The sequence below is a fragment of the Dasypus novemcinctus genome, chromosome 12 (genome assembly GCF_030445035.2).
Source record: "Dasypus novemcinctus isolate mDasNov1 chromosome 12, mDasNov1.1.hap2, whole genome shotgun sequence".
NCBI classification, from domain to species: Eukaryota; Metazoa; Chordata; class Mammalia; order Cingulata; family Dasypodidae; genus Dasypus; species Dasypus novemcinctus.
In genome coordinates, this window is record NC_080684.1 from 101438132 (window position 1) to 101457256 (window position 19125).

General features: G+C 53.7%; 1 protein-coding gene across 7 annotated transcripts in view; it reads left to right on the forward strand.

Annotated features, from left to right (window-relative positions):
* Positions 1-19125, forward strand: part of ZC3H7B (zinc finger CCCH-type containing 7B) — a 68203-nt gene that overhangs the window by 21791 nt on the left and 27287 nt on the right. For 5 of the 7 annotated variants that reach the window (XM_058309186.2, XM_058309183.2, XM_058309187.1 and 2 more), the window contains 3 exons: positions 13248-13306; positions 18798-18831; positions 18923-19120. In XM_058309186.2, coding sequence (XP_058165169.1) covers positions 13254-13306; positions 18798-18831; positions 18923-19120 — 285 coding nt within the window. In that variant the 5' untranslated portion in view covers positions 13248-13253. Of the gene's footprint in view, positions 1-4612; positions 4637-7067; positions 7108-10407; positions 10740-13247; positions 13307-18797; positions 18832-18922; positions 19121-19125 lie in introns of those variants that run through there. The other 2 variants (XM_071218719.1, XM_058309189.2) reach the window with 2 other exon arrangements.

Sequence of the window (19125 nt, forward strand, 5' to 3'; positions counted from 1 at the left end):
GAGGGAGCCCATGGACGCCACCTTAGATAGTTTTTTTTTTTTTTTTTTTTTTAGGAGGTACCGGGGATTGAACTCCTGACCTCATACATGCAAAGCAGGTGCTCAACCACTGAGGTACCCGTGCTCCATCTTAGACTTTTTATTTATTTATTTTTAAAGATTTGTTTTATTTATTTATCTCCCCTTCTCCCCCATGCCTAGTCTGCTCTCTGCGTCAACTCGCTATGTGTTCTTCTGTGCCCGCTTGCACCCTTGGTGGCACTGGGAAACTGCATCTCTTTTTTGTTACATTATCTTGCTGCATCAGCTCTTGTGTGTGCAGCGCCACTCCTGGTGAGCTGCGCTTTTTTCACATGAGGCGGCTATCCTTGCAGGGTGCATTCCTTGCACATGGGGCACCCCCACGCGGGGGCATTCCTTGCACGTGGCAGCTCTGTGTGTGGGCCAGCTCACCGCAAGGGTCAGGAGGGCCTGGGGATTGAACCCTGGACCCTCCCATATGGTAGGTGGATGCTCTATCAGCTGAGCCACATCCACTTCCCTTAGACTGTTTTTAAATGCATTAAGTAAAACACACTGGATTACCGAGGAAACCAGTTCGATTGGACCACTGCTATGCTTCTTTTTTTTTTTTTAAGATATATTTTTTCTCTTCCCCCCCAGTTGTCTGTTCTCTGTGTCTATTTGCTGTGTGTTCTTCTTTGTCTGCTTCTGTTGTTGTCAGCGGCACAGGAATCTGTGTTTCTTTTTGTTGCGTCATCTTGTTATGTCAGCTCTCCGTGTGTGCGGTACCACTCCTAGGCAGGCTGCACTTTCACTCTGGGCGGCTCTTCTTACGGGGCACAATCCTTGTGCGTCGGGCTACCCTATGTAGGGGACACCCTGCGTGGCACGGCACTCCTTGCGCGCATCAGCACTGCGCATGGGCCAGCTGCACACGGGTCAAGGAAGCCCGGGGTTTGAACTGCGGACCTCCCATGTGGTAGACGGACGCCCTAACCACTGGGCCAAGTCCACTTCCCTGCTTCTTTATTAATGCATAAAAAAAATGAGGTCTAGCAGTAAGTCTGATAACTACCATAGTTTCAAAATTGTGGTGAGCATCAGACATACTTCATTATAGCTGCAGTAACCAAAAGCTGATCAGAAAATAGCTGTGATTTCTAATGGTGCCCAGGTAGCTCACTAACACGATGGTGGGGTATTGCCTACATTCGTGTGGAAGGAAATGCTAAATATCAAGTAGAGGTCAGTGAAAATAAGGATGTCAGTGTTTCTCCACCCAAGTTCACAGACCCATGAATTCTATCTCTGGGCCCCAAATTTAGAACCTCTGCCATAGAAGTTGCTTGACACATAGTAGGCAGTTGCCAGAAATGAGCTAAGACCCTACTGTGCCCTCCTCGGAGCACAGGGTCCTCTGGGTGGGCGGACATGACACGTAGGACTACGGGGCGGTTAAATTCAGCCCTGGAACGCTGGCCAGTGGGACCAGGGTGGCACGAGTCAGCCTTCGCTGTACCGAGTGAGCCATTGAGGGCGTGGCGACGGAGAAGGACCAGGCAGCTTGGAACTGATGCCCCCCAGGTGGTGGTCTGTTAGTGAAAGCTGGGGTAAGGGGGTTCCAGGCAGGCAGGCATGGGCAGGGAGCGTGGACTCGAGTCAGGCTGCAAGGCCCAGCTCCCTCCCTCACTAGCCGTCTAACCCTCGCAGGTCTTTCACCTCCTTTGCCTCGTTTCCTCATCTGTAAAATGGGAGTAATAATACTTCTTTCCGTAGGGTGGTGTGAGGATTAAGTATTGTGCTTAAAGGGCTTAGGACAACACCTGGTAGGAGGAAGCGCCTAATCCGTGATTGGGCCCCTGCATCTTTCCTTCGGCATCTGCCTGCTCACTGCTGCTCTAGGGTTCTGGGAGCTCCTCTCAGCTCACAGGAGGCCTGAGCTCGTTCTCTCTGCGGCTTAGACCTGAATCAGATGTAGCTTCTGCTTTCAAAGAGCACATAGTTTAGGGAGAGATAGGGATGTAAACACAAAATTGCAATTTCTTTATTTATTTACTTATCCCGCCCCCCCACGTTGTCTGCTCTCTGTGCCCACTCGCTGTGTGTTCTTCTGTGTCTGCTTCTATTCTGTGTGTTCTTCTGTGTCTGCTTCTATTCTTGTCAGCGGCACCAGGAATCTGTGTTTCTTTTTGTTGCGTCATCTTGCTGTGTCAGCTCTCCGTGTGTGCGGCGCCACTCCTGGGCGGGCTGTGGTCCTTGCGCGGGGCCACTCCTTGTGTGGGAGGCACCCTTACACAGGGATATCCCCGCATGGCACGACACTCCTTGCACACACCAGCACTGCGTGTGCGCCAGCTCACCACACAAGCCAGGAGCCCCTGGGTTTGAACCCTTGGACCTCCTATATGGTAGGCAGACTCTCTAGCTGTTGAGCCACATCTGCTTTCCCAAAATTGCAATTAAATTGAGAACGGGGCACTGTGCTAGGGCCAGGGACAGGGAAGGATGCTTCCTGCTAGAGGAGCCACCTGTCTGAGTTTCCTGGGGCCTCTGTTACAAAGTGATGCAAACTGAGGGGCTGAAACAACAGAAATGTCTTCTCTCAAAATTCTGGAGACTAGAAGTCTACCCTCAGGTGTCAGCAGGGCCGTGCTCCCTCCAAAGGCTCCGGGGGGGATGCCTTCCTAGCCTCTGCCTAGCTTCTGGTGGCTCCCGGCGTTCCTTGGTGTTCCTTGGCTTGGAGTTGTGTCACTTAATTCCAGTCACCTGGGATTCTGTCTGGGGGCAAAGGATGTTCCAATCCCAGGGGACAGCTTGAACAGGACACCGGATGGTTTGTTCTTGCCAGTGTAACATTCTCAGCCGGGCCATGGGTGAGGGAGGCCAGGCCATGCCCGCAGGGCCTCCTGCACCTGGACCAGGAGTTTGGACTTTGTCCTCCTGGTGTTGGGGAGACACGGAAGGTTCTGTTTGGTTTTGTTTAACTTTTTGTTTTGAAGTAATGATAGACTAATAGGATTGCAAACGGTACAGAGAGTCCCATGTACCAGTCACGCAGCTTCCCCTAATGCTGACATCTTTTTTTTTTTTTTAATAAAATTTTATTGAAGTTTATATACATAAACAAGAAGTGTATAGTAAAAGTTGTGAATTTACAAAACAAACATACATAACATCATATAGGACTCCCACCACCAACACCTTGCATTGTTGTAAAATGTTTGTTAGAAAATATGAAAGAGCATTGTCAAAATATTACTATAGCCCATATATTACATTTAGTGTATTTTTCCCTAACCCACCCTATTATTAACACTCTGTATTAGTATTGTATATTTGTTATAGTTCATGAGAGAACATTCTCATACTTGTCTGTTAACCACAGTCTGTCTTCCATCACTGGATTCCCTGTGTTATACAGCCCCATGCTTTGTACAATCCATTCAAAGTGTACACTCAGTGGCTCTCATTTTCATCACAGAGTTGTGTTATCATCACCCCAGTCAATTTTAAAACGTTTTTATTACTCGAAAAGGAAAATTCCCATACCTCCTTATACCCCCCATAGTTGTCCCTTAGAATTGATAAACCTTCTTTGCCATTACTGCAAAAATATGACAGTATTATTGTTAACTGTGCCCATAAGTTACATTAGTTGTAGTTGTCCCGTGCATCACAATATTCTTAACGCTTTATGAAAGAACATGCTTATATTTATATTACCTAATTGTGACACCTTATGTAATATACTACCTGATGGTGACATCTTATATAGCAGGAGGACATTATCAAAACCAGGAAACTGGCACTGGTACACGACTACTAGCCATGAAAATGTGCTTATTCACATTTTCACCATTTTTTAACCTCCGGTCGTTTGTGAGTGTCTGTGATGTGTGTGTGTGGAAGGGCTTTGAGCAGGGGAGGAGGATATGTGTTAGACAGATAACCCTGAAAGCCGATGGGCACGATTGGAGGGGGTTCGTTGGAAGATGGTGACGAGATGAGGGCGTGAGCGATAGCTGTGGCTGTGGAGCGGATGGAAGGGGCCTCAGCATAGAGAGATACTCAGGAAGTAGAGGGGGAAGGCGGAGCTTGGCTGAAAGCAGGACAACCGTTGGAGCTATGTACAGACTTGAGGGCTAGTGCACGAGGGGCAGGATTGGAGAAGGCGCTGAGTTAGGAATGTGTTGAGTTAGAAAAACACCCAGCTGGCTGGGAGGGGCACCGGGGAGGACTCTCTGGACAGAGTGGCACCAGAACTGGGGCTGAAAGGATGAGTAGGAGTTGGCCAGGGCTTGGTGGGGGAGGCCTTCCAGGGGGAGGGCACAGGAGAGAAAGGCCTGGAGGCCATAGGCAGCCTGAGCGTTGGGCATCCAAGGAGCATTGCCCAGAAGGGAAGCCACAAGGGTCTGCAGTACCAGGGAGGGGGCGGGCCTGGCGGGAGGAGTCGCTCTGTGCGTCATCGGCATGAGCCGTGAGGTCGTGAAAGTATAGAGTGAGGAGAGCGGGACCCTTTCTCTTAAGTAGCCAGTCGTCTGGAGAGCTGGCCCAGGAGAGCAGGGATGGTCAGCGCGGTGTGAGGAGGACCTGGGGAGTGCAGCCCCCCTCAGGCCAAGGAGAGGCAGAAGAGGTGAGGGAAACGGAGGTGCTGGGCTGGGCAGGGCCCTGGGCAAGCACCATCTCAGAGGAGCTGTGGCGTGGCGTGGGAGTGGGGCCGCTGCGACTTGGGGAGTTGCCTGGGAGGTGAGAACATGGAGGTAGCAAGTGTACATAGCGATTTCACGAAGGGTGGCCAAGAAGGGGAGGTCGCCGGGAGGGGCTTTGGAATCGGGGGAGGGAATGATGTTGTGCGTGGGGAAATGTGAGCATGAAGACAGATGGGTCCGGGACCGGGTCTGATGGCTTTATGGGAGACAGTAGTGACCGTGATATGGGCGGGCTTTGGGACCAGGCTGCTGGGGGTTTGAGTCCTTGCTCTCCCACCTCTCAGCTGTGTGACCTCGGACAAGTCACTTAACTTCTGTTTCCTCTGAAAAGTAGGGATGATAACACTACCAATCTTGGGGTTGTTGTGCAAGTGTTAAGTAAATTATTGCTTGTAAATCAATCACGACAGTCCCTGGCATGCAGTAACCAGCCAGCAAGTGTAAGTATTATTAGCTGATACTCATTTCTCTGGTATCAGTTTTTCTCATTTATTTATTCGTTTGACATTGATTCATGCTTGTCTCTACAGTGGCTGGGTTGGGTGAATTGATAGTCAGTCATGCATTCATTTTACTACCACTTACTGACCATGTGCTCTGTGCCAAGGACAGGGCCAGGCATTGAGACCTTGTGGAGACCAGTACAGTCCCTGCCTAGTCTGATGAAGATCTTAGTCGCGAAAATTCTGTCATCTTTAAACACTTCCCCGAGGTGGAAGAAAGCAACGTGCTTCCTTCATGATTTTCTTTTCAATAGTTGTGTCTTTTTCTTGGAAGAAGAGCCCGTTGACATTTTGGCAGACACAGAGCACTGGGTTTAAAATCGGGCTCCAGCTGCTGGTTCCCACTCAGCCCCTGCCCCACTGGGTTAGCTGCAAGTCTATCACCTCATTTTGTTTTCCAAATCGTAAGAGTAATGCTTGCACTGTGCAAAAAATCTAAACCATGCTGAGGTTTATAAAGTACAAAGAAAAGTGCTTTGTATCCTGTTCTGCCTTGGCGGGTGCCACTTCCAGAGAGAATCAATTAAATTGGAAAAGATTCTTTCAAGCCCCTTCGTTGTATATAAGCATATACGGCACATAGATGGGATCATACGACACGGTTTTCTGAAACTACTCATGGTTGTTTTTGTTTCTCAGCCATGTACTGGAGGCGTCTCCATGACAATGCAAATACATTTAATAGCTGTATCATGTTCTGCAGTATGGATAAACAATTATCTAATGAATTCATTTATTAAATCCTTTGCTAATAGCCATAAAGTTTACTTCTAGTTTTTCACTCTTAAAAATAATGCATCCCTGTGCAAATACAACTCAGTACTTGGACAAAGATTTTGGCAGGTTAAATTCTTGGAAGTGACATTTTGGGTGAAAGGGAAAGGACATTTAATATTTGGAAGGCTTTTGGCTGCAAGTAACAGAATTCCCACCTCAAAATAGGAGTTTATTATCTCACAGAAGAAGTGAGGCAAGGCAGTTCCTGGGTCAGTTGAATCTTTCTGCTCTGCCATCCCTGGTGTTTTCATCTTACTATCTTCCAGCATACGGTGGCAAAAATGGGATTGTTTTGTTCTGTCTCATTTTAAGAGTGAAGAAAACCTTTCCCAGAAACCCCTTGGCAGACTTATCTTCCTGTCTCATTGGCCAGGATTATGTCACATGTACGTGCTTAAGCCAATCACTGGCAAGGGGGAAGGACCATTAGGATTAGCTTAGAACAGTCAAGATTCACCACAATGGGGTGGGAAAAGAACACTCCTGAGGCTGTGCCTGGTGGAAGGAGGGTGGGCAGCCCGCAGGGCCTGCCTTGCTGATTTTGGTAATGGTTGCTAAACTGCTCCAGGAAGACCATACAGTTCCCACTCTTGGTCTGTTTGCTGTATTTGAGTTCACATCTCTTTACGCTCATCAACCAGGCTTTTTCTCATTGGTGAAAAGTGACATCTTGTGGTTTTAACATGTAGTACTTTTTATCAGGGAGTTTGAGTATTTTTTTTTAACGATTTATTTTTCCTGTGAATTTTTGGTTTGTGTTCTTTGCCTACCTTTTTAAGTAATAATAAGACCATAAAATAATAATTATTCATATTAATTATGTGTGTATCATGTGCCATATATTTCATTTAACCTTCACAGCAACCCTATAAAGTAGGTATTATTTGTTTTTGAGATGAGGAAAGTGAAGCTTAGAGAAATTAAGCAATTTGTGTTTTTTTGTTTTGTTTTGTTTTGTTTTTTGAGGTACCAGGGGCTGTGGATTGAATCCAGGACCATGTATGTAGGAAGCCGGCACTCAGCCACTGAGCCCCATCAGCTTCCTTGAGTTTTTTTTTCTTTTCTTTTCTTTCAGGAGGCACTGGGAACTGAACCTAAGACCTCCCATGTGGAAGGCAAGAGCTTAACCACTTGAGCCACATCCGCTCCCCTGCATACATTTTATCCACCTATCTATCTATCTATCTATCTATCTATCTATCTATCTATCTATCTATAAATTTTTACGTTTTAGGAGGTACCAGGGGTTGAATCAAAGACCTCATACATGGGAAGCAGGCACTCAACCTCTGAGCTACATCCGCTCCCAACTTGTATGTAGTTAATAAGGATCTTGGATTTGATTTGTTTATTTATTTCTCTCCCCTTCCTCCTGCACCCAGTAGTCTGTTCTCTGTGTCTATTTTTGCTGTGTTTTCTTTGTCCGCTTCTGTTGTTGTCAGTGGCAAGGGAATCTGTGTTTCTTTTTGTTGCGTCATTTTTTGTTGTGTCAGCTCTCCATGTGGGCAGCGCCATTCCTAGGCAGGCTGCACTTTCTTTCGCGCTGGGCGGCTCTCCCCACGGGAGAGCACTCCCTGCGTGTGGGGCTCCCCTACGCAGGGGACACCCCTGCGTGGCAGGGTACTCCTTGTGCGCAAACGCATCAGCACTGTGCATGGGCCAGCTGTACATGTGTCAAGGAGGCCTGGGGTTTGAACCGCGGACCTCCCATGTGGTAGATGGGGACGCCCTAACCACTGGGCCAAGTCCGCCACTCAGGATCTTGGATTTGAAACCAGGGGTGTAGACACCAAGATTTATTCTCTTTAATTGCTGCATTATACTTTCGCATTTGGGAAATCTTTTCCCTTATTGATTTGTTGGTACTCTTTATATATCTCGGTTACACATGTTGCAAACATTTTTCCTGCTCTGTCGTTTCTAATAACTTCACTGATGTCTTTTGCCATATGGAAGTTTGCCGTTGTCCATAGTCATTCACTGTGCTGACGTGTTGAGGAAACAGTTTCCTGTTGGCTCTTTAATCCATGGCTGCATTTCTGGGAAGAGCCCATTTAAGGCAGGTCCATCATGAAATTCCTAAATTACGAGAATGTGGCCCCGAAGTTGGAGGTAAGGGAATCGCCCCAGCAGGTTGCTGTGGTCTTGGGTAGGTCTGAGCCTCACTTTTCACTTGGGCTGTTTTCTTTAAAAGGAAATGAGCTTGATCCTGCAGGTTTGTTTGTCTTGCTCCTCCACCAGTGTCCACGCAGCCCTGGGGGCAGAGATGAGTCAGGCCTAGGTCTTGCCTTCAAGTTCATGTCCTTCTTCAGCTGAGAACAAATCACCTTTTAACCACAGATACAAATCCCTCCCGAGGAGGCAGGTGGAGGAGGAGGAGGGTGGGGGGCTTGGCTCCTCTGGTACCGTGCTGCCCAGGCTGTCTGATGCCCGGTTTTCTGGTCCTCGAACCCAGGTCCTCCCTCACGTGTGGCCTTGGACAACTTGCCTAACCTCTGAGAGTACTGGCTTCCTGCCAGACTCAGCTGTGGGAAGATTTAAGTAAATCGTGGTCATTGAATGTAGGCTCATTTGCATGTAAGACGAGGCCAGACAAGGCCAGACCTAAGGCCACCCTTTCGCTCAAAACCTCCCACGACTCCCCACCTCACTTAGGGTGGAAGCCACAGTCCTGGCCCCACTTACAAGGCCCGCTACTAAGTCCTTCCCTGTTAGTCTGTCATTTGCCTTCCAGTTCACCACTCCCCGCTGCCCACTCTGCGACAGCCACACTGGCCTAGTTCTTGACTGTGTAAATCATACAGGCTACCTCAGGACCTTCACACTCTCTGTTCCCTCTGCCTGGAACACTTTCCCCCCAGATACCCACATGGCTCATTCCCTCACTTCATTCAAATGTCAGAAAGGCCTTCTTCGGCTACCCTGTAGAGTTACAGCACCTCTGCCACCCTTTTCTTGTTTTATTTTTCTTCATTGTCCATATTCCTTGTACATTACATTGCATGTTTATTTGTTGTGTGCCTCTCCCTCTAGAACATAAGCTCCAAAACAGGAGAGACTTTGTCAGCTTTGTTAATTCCTAAATCCCCCAAAGACCTAGAACATTCAAGGTGTTCCTAAGTGCTCACTGCATGGATATTGGATGGATGGATGGACAGACGGACAGATGGATGGGGGTGCCTCTACTGAAGTTTCTATTTTGTTGAATTGTACCTGTGTCCCTGTATTCTCTTTTTCCCACTAGACCGTGAGCCCTTTGAGGGCAGGGGTCTTGTCTTGGTCGTGGCTGGGTCCTCCGTACTCAAGACAGGACTTGGTCCAACGGAAGTGCCTGCTCTTAGTTGATGAGCATTTGAGCTGAGGAGGTTTCCCTCCATTCCCCCACTTCACAAAGGCTAACTGCCTTCACACGCCCTCAGGAGTTTTCTTCCCAGCCATGTGCTCTATACCTTGGTTGTCCCTACATCCCCAGGGCCCGGCTCTTGGCAGGTGTTGAGGAGTTTGCTTTTCCTGATGGGGCTAGGTCAGGAATTGGCAGCTCATCACACACCTCTTGGGGTGGTCTGTGCACTCCCATCCCTCAGGGGGTGATTGGGAGTTGCTAGAAGATTTTGGGGGTTCTCTGGGGTATTGGGGTGTCCAGGCCAGGTTTTGTGCACCTCTTTCTGGGTACATGTCCTGTCGGGAGCGTCCTTCCCTGCCCATCCTGTCCAAGAAACTTGTCATTCTCCTTCAGCAGCAGCCCCAGGGCCTTCCCGGCTGCCCCTGTGGGCCACCTCTCCTTCGTCTTGGGTCCCAGGCCACTTGTACCCACAGCTAGCTTGTGCTGCAGCTGGTAGCACCCCTTGGCTCCCTGGCCTCTCCTTCCCATGGACAGGACTTCTCTGAGGGTGAGGCCGGGACCAAGTGGTGCCCACCCCCTGCTGGCACTAGAGCTCAGGAACGTTGGCTGAGCTGAATTAAATCTCTTCCCCTTGGCATTGAGGAGACTAACTCACCAGTGTGGTTGGGGAGTCAGAAAATCTTGCGGAAGGAGGTGGCCTGGCAGCTCCCTTCCGCCCTCTCAGGCCTGTCCAGGCCCTGCCCTTCGCCGCCTGCCCACACTGCCCCTGGCCTGAGCCTTGGGCCTCCCCCCGCTTGGTGTTGCTTTGTACTACGGTGACTTCTAGCAATATCTGTGCTCTAACGGGGGAGGGGATGCCTAGGGCCTAGGACTACTCCAGCCCGCCTCCCTCTGGCTGGCAGTGCTGGCCTGGGAGGTGAAACCTTCCCAGCCCTGGCCTGGGGCCTTAACTCTGCTCTCAGGGGTGATTGATAGATAGACCCTGGGATGGGAAACTGGGAGACACGGCAGGGTTGTTGTTTTATTTTTATTTTTATTTTTTATGAGAACCTTCTTCCAAATCATACCACAGAGACATCTGTCTTCTCTGAAGAGTAAAGAAACCGCATTCCCAGAAACTAAGCACAGGCTCAGGGCCAGGGAAATCTGCCGCGTCGTTCCACCTCCATGTGGGCCTTCGAGGAGCCTGCAGTTTAAGGAGGGAGAGCACAGGCTCAGTGGACCTGAAGTCACTCATCCAGGCCTGATCCCCGGTCACTGGCTGCGAGTCTCGTGAGCCTCACTTTCCTCAGGGTCATCCACGAGGATCCGATGAAGCATGGGAAACGACAGTGATTTATAAACCATGACACGCTGTCCTCAGAAGCCTTCGCCTTCCTACTTATCCTTCAGAACCCAATTGAGGTATTCCCCTCTGAGGAGTCTCCCACTTTCTTTGTGCATCATCCTAGCCTATGTTTACCCCAGAAGTCTAGTTTGGGGGTAGAGCTTCTGGGACATCTGTCCGTGTGTCTGACTGGGTTGTGAGGCCTGGGGAGGGGGAGCGTGTTGAAACCCTGGCCTTTTCAGCTGCATAAAATGAGCATGTAAGGGAAGCAGATGTGGCTCACGCCATTGGACGCCTGCCTACCACACGGGAGGTCCCAGGTTTAGTTCCCGGTGTCTCCTAAAGAAGACACATAAGATACCAAGCTGATGCAATGGGCTGGTGCAACGAGCTTATGCAACAAGATGACGCAATGAAGAGACACAATAAGGAAACACAATGAGAGACACAACAAGCAGGAAGCAGGGGTGGCTCAAGCCATTGGGTGCCTCCCTCCCACACAGGAGGTCCTGGGTTCAGTTTCTGGTACCTCCTGAAAAGAAGACGATCACACAGTGAGCAGACACACAGAGCAGACAGAGAGTGCAAACAACAAGGAGGGGTGCAAATGGGCTTATAATGTTGAATTAAATGCCCAACATAATAATTCTGATCTAATAATAGCCATTATTTGTTAAGTGCTTGTCCTGCATTGGGTGCTGAAATGAATGCCTTCTGTATATTCATCCTGTCAGTGGGAACTCTTTGTAATCCCTGTTTTACAGAGGACGCTGCAGTTCAAAGAGGCAGAGTCACTTGCCCAGGGTCACACAAGAGTCAGCTAAGGAACGGGGATTTGAACCCTTGTCCACACCTCACATGCGCAGCTGCACTGCTGTGCTGCACCCTTAGTTGTCAGAGAGGTGCTTCCCAGCCAGCTGTGTGAGGAGCCTTCAGACCTGATGCAGATAGCGTCTCCTCCTCTGCCTTGGGTTCAGGGCATCCTGGGAGTTCCCGTCGGGATCGTCGTGAGCGGTGTTGGTACCTCTTAAGTCCACTCAGACTCCTGTGCTGAGAGACTGGCCCAGAAACTTTCCCTGACTCTCGTGGTTTACTGAGAGGACGATGGGGCTGAGCAGGTCTTGAGAGGGTGACTGGGCCGTTCCCGTCGGCTAGAGCTGGTGTGGGTGGGCGGGGCAGCCGAAGGTAGAGAGGCTCCAGGCGGGCAAGACGGTCCCGTGTGTGGGTCTGAAAGATCCCCGTGGGCCTCGAGGAGGTGGGGGACGGCCAGGTTGCTGGTCACATCGTCTGTGGAAGTGGGGAGGGCAGGGCTGGATGGTGACCCCGGTGGACGTGGCGGCTCCTGGCCTGCCTGTGGTGCCGGTACTCCAGGCCCTGCCAGCACTGGCGGGGGCCTTCTCCCCTCCCCCCGCGCCCTGCCAGGCCACACTGGCAATCGGGCACTCCCTTGGTGGCCACCAGATGAGTGGCCCAGGCCCCCAGGGCGTGTCGGGTGAACGAATGTGCCATGGGCAGGCAGGCCTTGTGGTCCCAGCTCGGTTAGCATCTGAAGGAGCAGCGGCTGACGCCGAGCTGCTGCGGCCCATGAAAGTGCCGGCGGGAGCAGCACCGCGGCCCACAGGCTCAGCCAAGGCCTGCCCCGCTCCGGACCTTCCTGCCCACACTTGGTGGGCTGGAGGGGAAGCCAGCTGAGCTGTTGGGGTCTGACTGCGAGCTCCTGGTCCCTGGGAGGTTGTCCTAGAAGTGCCAGGCCTTTAGCTGCTCTGCCTGAGCTGCCCCTCTCAAGCCCGCACCCTCAGTTTGTCCTCCCTTTGTCTTCCTGGCAGCCGTTCCACACACTTCCAGTGCCTTTCTCTCTTTGGGCGACTCTGGGCCAGCCACTTGCCTTTACTGAGCCTCCAGCTCCTTCACCCATAACGTGAGGGACTAACCCCACCTGGCTGCGGTGGAGCTCCGGGTGGGGGAGCCCATCGTGTGCGCAACCCCAGCCTGGTCCGGAGCCGGCCAGCCCTGCATGTGGGCTGCTGGTGAGCATGAAAGGAAGAGTGGCCCGGGTTCAAATCCCGCTTCCACCACGTATTCACTCATTACTGGGCCTCCTTGCACTTGTTTCCCCTCGGAAAAGTGGGGCCAAAAATGACACCTGCCACATGGCCCTGATGAAAGAATCCAGCAAAATCCCTTTAGATCCACCTGCTAAAAAGGTGCCTGGTGCTGCAGTCATCTCCCGTCATTTTGCATTTTCTTGCCTCTTCACCCTGGCAGCAGCATGGGCAGCTGAGTTTGATAGTAAATCAGGTTTTTTCCCCTTAAACTCAAGGATGTCTTGTGCAACATCACAGCCATGCGTGGGGAAAGGGCAGGGGTTCTCCATGCAGCCCCTCACCCCTCGAAGGCACCACATGAACGTGGAGGCCAGTGGGACACCGGCCTGGGGGGCAGGACCCTGGGGCCTGATTTGGGACATCTGGGTAGACCTGAGACACCCCTTCCACCCATACAAGGGATGTGAGAGGCGAGTGAGGGAACTCCCTCTTACCCACTCCTCCCGGCCGACTCACCAGTGCATTGCGTTCTCTCCCCAGAGACTGATGGAGAGGCAGAAACGGAAGGCGGACATTGAGAAGGGGCTGCAGTTCATTCAGTAAGTGCGCTGGGCCGGCCGGGCTGGGGCGGACCCTCTGGGGCCATCGTCACCTGAGGAGCCTTCCCTGTTCTCCTCCTGGGTGTGCTAGGGAGGCGGGTGGGAGTTGGGAAGGGGCTGGCAAGGCAGCGGCCAGGGCACTTCCCTCACAAATGAGCGGCCATGGACACCTCCCTCACAGACGAGCCCCTCATTCATGCATGAGCCCCTCACACACAAGCCCCTCACTCACATATGAGCCCCTCACTCACACACAAGCCCCTCACTCACACACGAGCCCCTCACACACGAGCCCCTCACTCTCACACGAGCCCCTCACACGAGCCCCTCACACACAAGCCCCTCACTCACGCACGAGCCCCTCACTCACACACGAGTCCCTCACTCACGCAAGAGCCCCTCACACGAGCCCCTCACTCACGCAAGAGCCCCTCACACGAGCCCCTCACTCACGCAAGAGCCCCTCACTCACGCAAGAGCCCCTCACTCACAGAGCCCCTCACTCTCACACGAGCCCCTCATACACAAGCCCCTCACACACGAGCCCCTCACTCACACACGAGCCCCTCACACACAAGCCCCTCACTCACACACGAGCCCCTCACACACAAGCCCCTTACTCACACACGAGCCCCTCACTCACACACGAGCCCCTCACTTACACATGAGCCCCTCACACACGAGCCCCTCACACACAAGCCCCTCACTCACACTGAGCCCCTCACTTACACACGAGCCCCTCACTCATGAGCCCCACACTCATGCATGAGCCCCTCACTCACACACGAGCCCCTCACACACAAGCCCCTCACTCACACTAGTCCCTCACTCATGCAAGAGCCCCTCACACGAGCCCCTCACTCACACACGAGCCCCTCACACATGAGCCCCTCACTCACACTGAGCCCCTCACTCTCACATGAGCCCCTCACTCTCACACGAGCCCCTCACTCTCACACGAGCCCCTCACACATGAACCCCTCACTCACACTGAGCCCCTCACTCACACACGAGCCCCTCACTCTCACACGAGCCCCTCACTCTCACACGAGCCCCTCACTCACACTGAGCCCCTCACTCGCACACGAGCCCCTCACTCACACACGAGCCCCTCACTCACACTGAGCCCCTCACTCACACACGAGCCCCTCACTCACACACGAGCCCCTCACTCTCACACGAGCCCCTCACACACGAGCCCCTCACTCACACTGAGCCCCTCACTCACATACGAGCCCCTCACTCACACTGAGCCCCTCACTCTCACACGAACCCCTCACTCTCACACGAGCCCCTCACTCTCACACGAGCCCCTCACACACGAGCCCCTCACTCACACTGAGCCCCTCACTCACACTGAGCCCCTCACTCTCACACGAGCCCCTCACACACGAGCCCCTCACTCACACTGAGCCCCTCACTCACACTGAGCCCCTCACTCTCACACGAGCCCCTCACTCACACACGAGCCCCTCACACACGAGCCCCTCACTCACACTGAGCCCCTCACTCACACACGAGCCCCTCACTCACACTGAGCCCCTCACTCTCACACGAGCCCCTCACTCACACACGAGCCCCTCACTCACACTGAGCCCCTCACTCACACACGAGCCCCTCACTCACACACGAGCCCCTCACTCACACACGAGCCCCTCACTCTCACACGAGCCCCTCACTCACACACGAGCCCCTCACACACGAGCCCCTCACTCACACTGAGCCCCTCACTCTCACACGAGCCCCTCACTCACACACGAGCCCCTCACTCACACACGAGCCCCTCACTCACACACGAGCCCTTCACTCACACTGAGCCCCTCACTCACACACGAGCCCCTCACTCACACACGAGCCCCTCACTCAAACTGAGCCCCTCACTCACACACGAGCCCCTCACTCACACTGAGCCCCTCACTCTCACATGAACCCCTCACTCACACACGAGCCCCTCACTCACACTGAGCCCCTCACTCACACACGAGCCCCTCACTCACACTGAGCCCCTCACTCTCACATGAACCCCTCACTCACACACGAGCCCCTCACTCTCACACATGAGCCCCTCACACACGAACCCCTCACTCACACGAGTCCCTCACTCATGCACGAGCCCCTCACTCGAGTCCCTCACGCACGAGTCACACACACACACTGAACCCCTCAATCACACATGAGCCCCTCACTCATGCATGAGCCCCTCACACACGAGCCCCTCACCCACACTGAGCCCCTCACCCACACTGAGCCCCTCATGCACAAGCCCCTCACTCATGCACAAGCCGCATACTCATGCATGAACTCCTCACTCACTCATGCCCCCGACCCTGCCTACCCTTCAGTCTTGTCCAGTGTGTCATTTTACCTTTGCCCTCCACACGTGTGCGCGCGCTCCCCGCTCACGCTCGTCTGCCCGCGCACAGCTTATTATAAACCAGCCATTCCCTTGTCGAACGCACGACGACTCTGTCAGGCATCAGGCTGGGCCCTTCACAGCCATCATCTTTTTAATCTTCACAACAACCCAGTAAGAAGGTGGTCTTATCTCCGTTTTGCAGCTGAGGACCCTGAGGCACAGCAAGGTTAAGAAACTTGTAAAAGGCCAGGGTTACTGAGTGGCAGGGTTTAAACCCAGACCTGTCTGACTTCAAAACTCCTGTTTGTTTCCACCACACCCTCCCCCCAAGCACCCCCGTGCCATGTTTGTTTTTAATTTTTTCTTTATACACAAGGGATTTTTTTTTACCACTTTTAAAATTTTATCTTTCTTAAATCAACTCTCAGAGGCATATTTACTGTGACGCTAATGGAGTGTATGCTTCCAGACTGGCAAGTTTGTGTTCATAATTTTCTACTTTTTCTTAAATAGGGCTTCCCAAATGGTATGAGTTTAGACACCCCCCCAAACTGCCTCTACATACAGCATGCGTAGAACTCCCCAGTTGTGCTCTCCCACGACCCACAGCCGCTCCCTGCCTTTCCTGAGCCGCTCACCCCCGCCGCAGCCGTCCCCACACGCACAGCGGGCTCTCCCTCTTCAGCTCACTGCTCGGCCCCCTTCCTGGCCGCCTCCTAGGGGTGTTCAAAGCCGGCTAATTCCGCTAGGGAGCTTTGAGAGCACCTGGAATTTGGCCCCAGTGTTGGTTCTCCTTAATACCCTCCACCCCACGCCGGGCTCTTCTCTGATCCTGCCTCTGCCACTGCCTGGTGAGCTCTCAAACCTGCCTCAGACTTGGCCATCAGAGCTGTGGCCCGCTCTTTGAATCTCCTCCCTGATGGTGAGTGTCCTCGCATTTTAGGGTGTGTTTTGATGTTTGGGAAGTGCTGGATATTATTCAGAGGCCAGGCTGGTGAACAAGGCCAACCCTGCGACGACTGTTTTCCGTAAGAACTCTGCATCCTTAATTCGAGCCACTGATTTCTGTGGCGCTGGAGCAGCCTCCCAATCTCCCCACTTCCCGGGGATTTCCCTTCCTAGAAAGGGATGTAATACTGTTTCTCCCACAGAGTTGTCGCGAGGTTCACGGGGCCAGGCATGCTTGGGATCGATGTCAGCTCTTGTGTTCTCTGTCCATCTCGTTCCAAAGGGGAGTTCTGAGAAGGTTTAGGGCCGGGTAGCCTCCTGGGAACCCGTTTATCGGCCTCCTCAGGGACTGCTGCTTTGGCCCATCCCTCCCGACCGTTTTCTCACACCTGCTTCATGTGCTTAGCAGACAGTTCTGGGGCACCTGTGGACCCAGAGCAGTGTGGGAGCCACAAAGGAATGTTCTGCAAGAGCCTGCCTTGAAGGAGCTGGAGATCTAGCCCAGGGAAGAGGCTCAGGGCCCAGCCAGGGAAGCACCTGGGCTTTGGGGCCAGTTCCCAACTCCCCCACTTCAGCAAGACTCTGCCGTGTGAGCCTCGGTTTGTCTCATCTCTAAAATGGGCTAACGAGGTGGCAGAAGCCAAAGTTCGGTTGAGTGGTGGGCGAGTCATCACTTCTTGGGCTGGGCATTCAGGAAGGCTGCCTGGGAGAGGAGTGACTTGAGCTGAATCTGGAAATGGATGGACAGGGCCTGGTCCGTCTGAGCAGGGCTGGGGTCAGTCCAGACTGTGGGGAACTAGGGAAGACTTAGGCAGGAGGGAGCTGGGGACAGTGGCCAGACCAGCCTGGCTGGCAGGCGAGAAGCCAGTCAGCTCCCAGTTACCTCCCCCACCTCTGTGGGCACAGGGCGCTGGCTGGAGCTCGGCTCGTGGAGGGCCCGGAGCAGCAGGCTGAGTCGGGCTCCAGCCTTCAGTGTGGGGCCGCTACGGGGGTTGAGGCGGGAGCTGCTGAAGGTGAACTTGATGCTCAAAGGGGAGAGGCAGGGGCCAGTCTGGAGGAGGGTTCCGGGGAGCGTGGGGAAGGGGGGCACCCCTGGCCCCTGGAGGGAGGCCGGGGAGAGGGCAGGCTGGTGCCTGCTGGGCTTCGGGGCCGCCTCGTGCACACACAGGGACCTCTCAGTCTCCTCACACCGTTCCTCACCTGCCAGTAGAGGCTGCTCTTCCTTGCCCAGGTGTTGGCGGTAGCTCAGGGCAGCCCTGCGCTCTGGCCCTGGCCTTGGCGCTGACTCGTGTGCGTCCTGGAGCAGGTCCCTGCCCCCACACCAGTGTCTCTTTTCCTTTCTGTGAAATGAGGCACCGAGAGACTCTCCCCCGTCAGCTCGGCCCTTTAGCCTGGTGGAGGCTCTCTTCCAGACTGAGCCGGTATCTTTTGGCCCCAGTGGGGGAGAGGTGCCCAGGACGCCCCTAATTTGTTAGGTCTGGCACAAGGGGTTGACAGGCCCTGAGAGTCCTTGGCGTTGACTGGGGTTGTGTTTTGTGGGAAGGGTGGGGAGAGGGCCCAGACCAGGGGACCTGAGTGGGCTGGACTCCTCACGCCTCCTGGGGCTTGGAGGTTGGCTTGGGGGAGGGGTGGGGTGCCGTCCCCCTCCCCCCCCCCAGTGCAGGGCCACGTGCGCTGTCCTCTCCTCCTGGACCATTAGTGGTGGCTGGAGGTTCCTTCGGCCCTTGCCTGGGCCAGAGACTTTGTCCTCTCCTTGGCCTTTCCCAGCCCTGGCACCTGCGGGCCTTGGCTCCCTGCCTCAGGGGATGTGGAGAGGACTGAACTGCCTGCTCTCGCGTTAGGAAAGTGGTGATCTCTTAGAGGGTGTCGGCTGGATGCCGGCCTGCTCTTTCCCAGCCTCTGGGCCTGGCAGTGCTGGGGCTCACTAAGGCCTGGCCTCCCTCCAGCCTTTCCTAACAAAGGCCTACATGCTGGGAACGCTGACGAGCTGGGAACACCCGCGTGCTGCACATCTCGGGGAGAACGCCACTTGCCCCTCAGCCCAGTCCCAAGGTGTCGCCCAAGCCCCGAGTTGGAGGAGCCCTCTCCCAGCTTGGCCTCTGGCTCTGTGGCCCCAGCTCTGGGGTCCCCATGAGGCTGGGCCCCTTGGGCTCACCCAGACCTTGTGTCCCTCTGCTTTCCCGCTAGGTCGACACTACCCCTAAAGCAAGAAGAATATGAGGTGAGTGAGAGCTGCTGGGCAGGAGTGTGTGAGGAGAGGCTCGCGGGGACCGGACACCCCCTTATCCCCCTCCGCGCCCTGTCCCTGGCAGGCCTTTCTGCTCAAGCTGGTGCAGAATCTGTTTGCCGAGGGCAACGACCTGTTCCGGGAGAAGGACTACAAGCAGGCCCTGGTGCAGTACATGGAGGGGCTGAACGTGGCCGACTACGCCGCCTCCGACCAGGTGGCGCTGCCCCGGGAGCTGCTGTGCAAGCTGCACGTCAACAGGGCCGCCTGCTACTTCACCATGGTGAG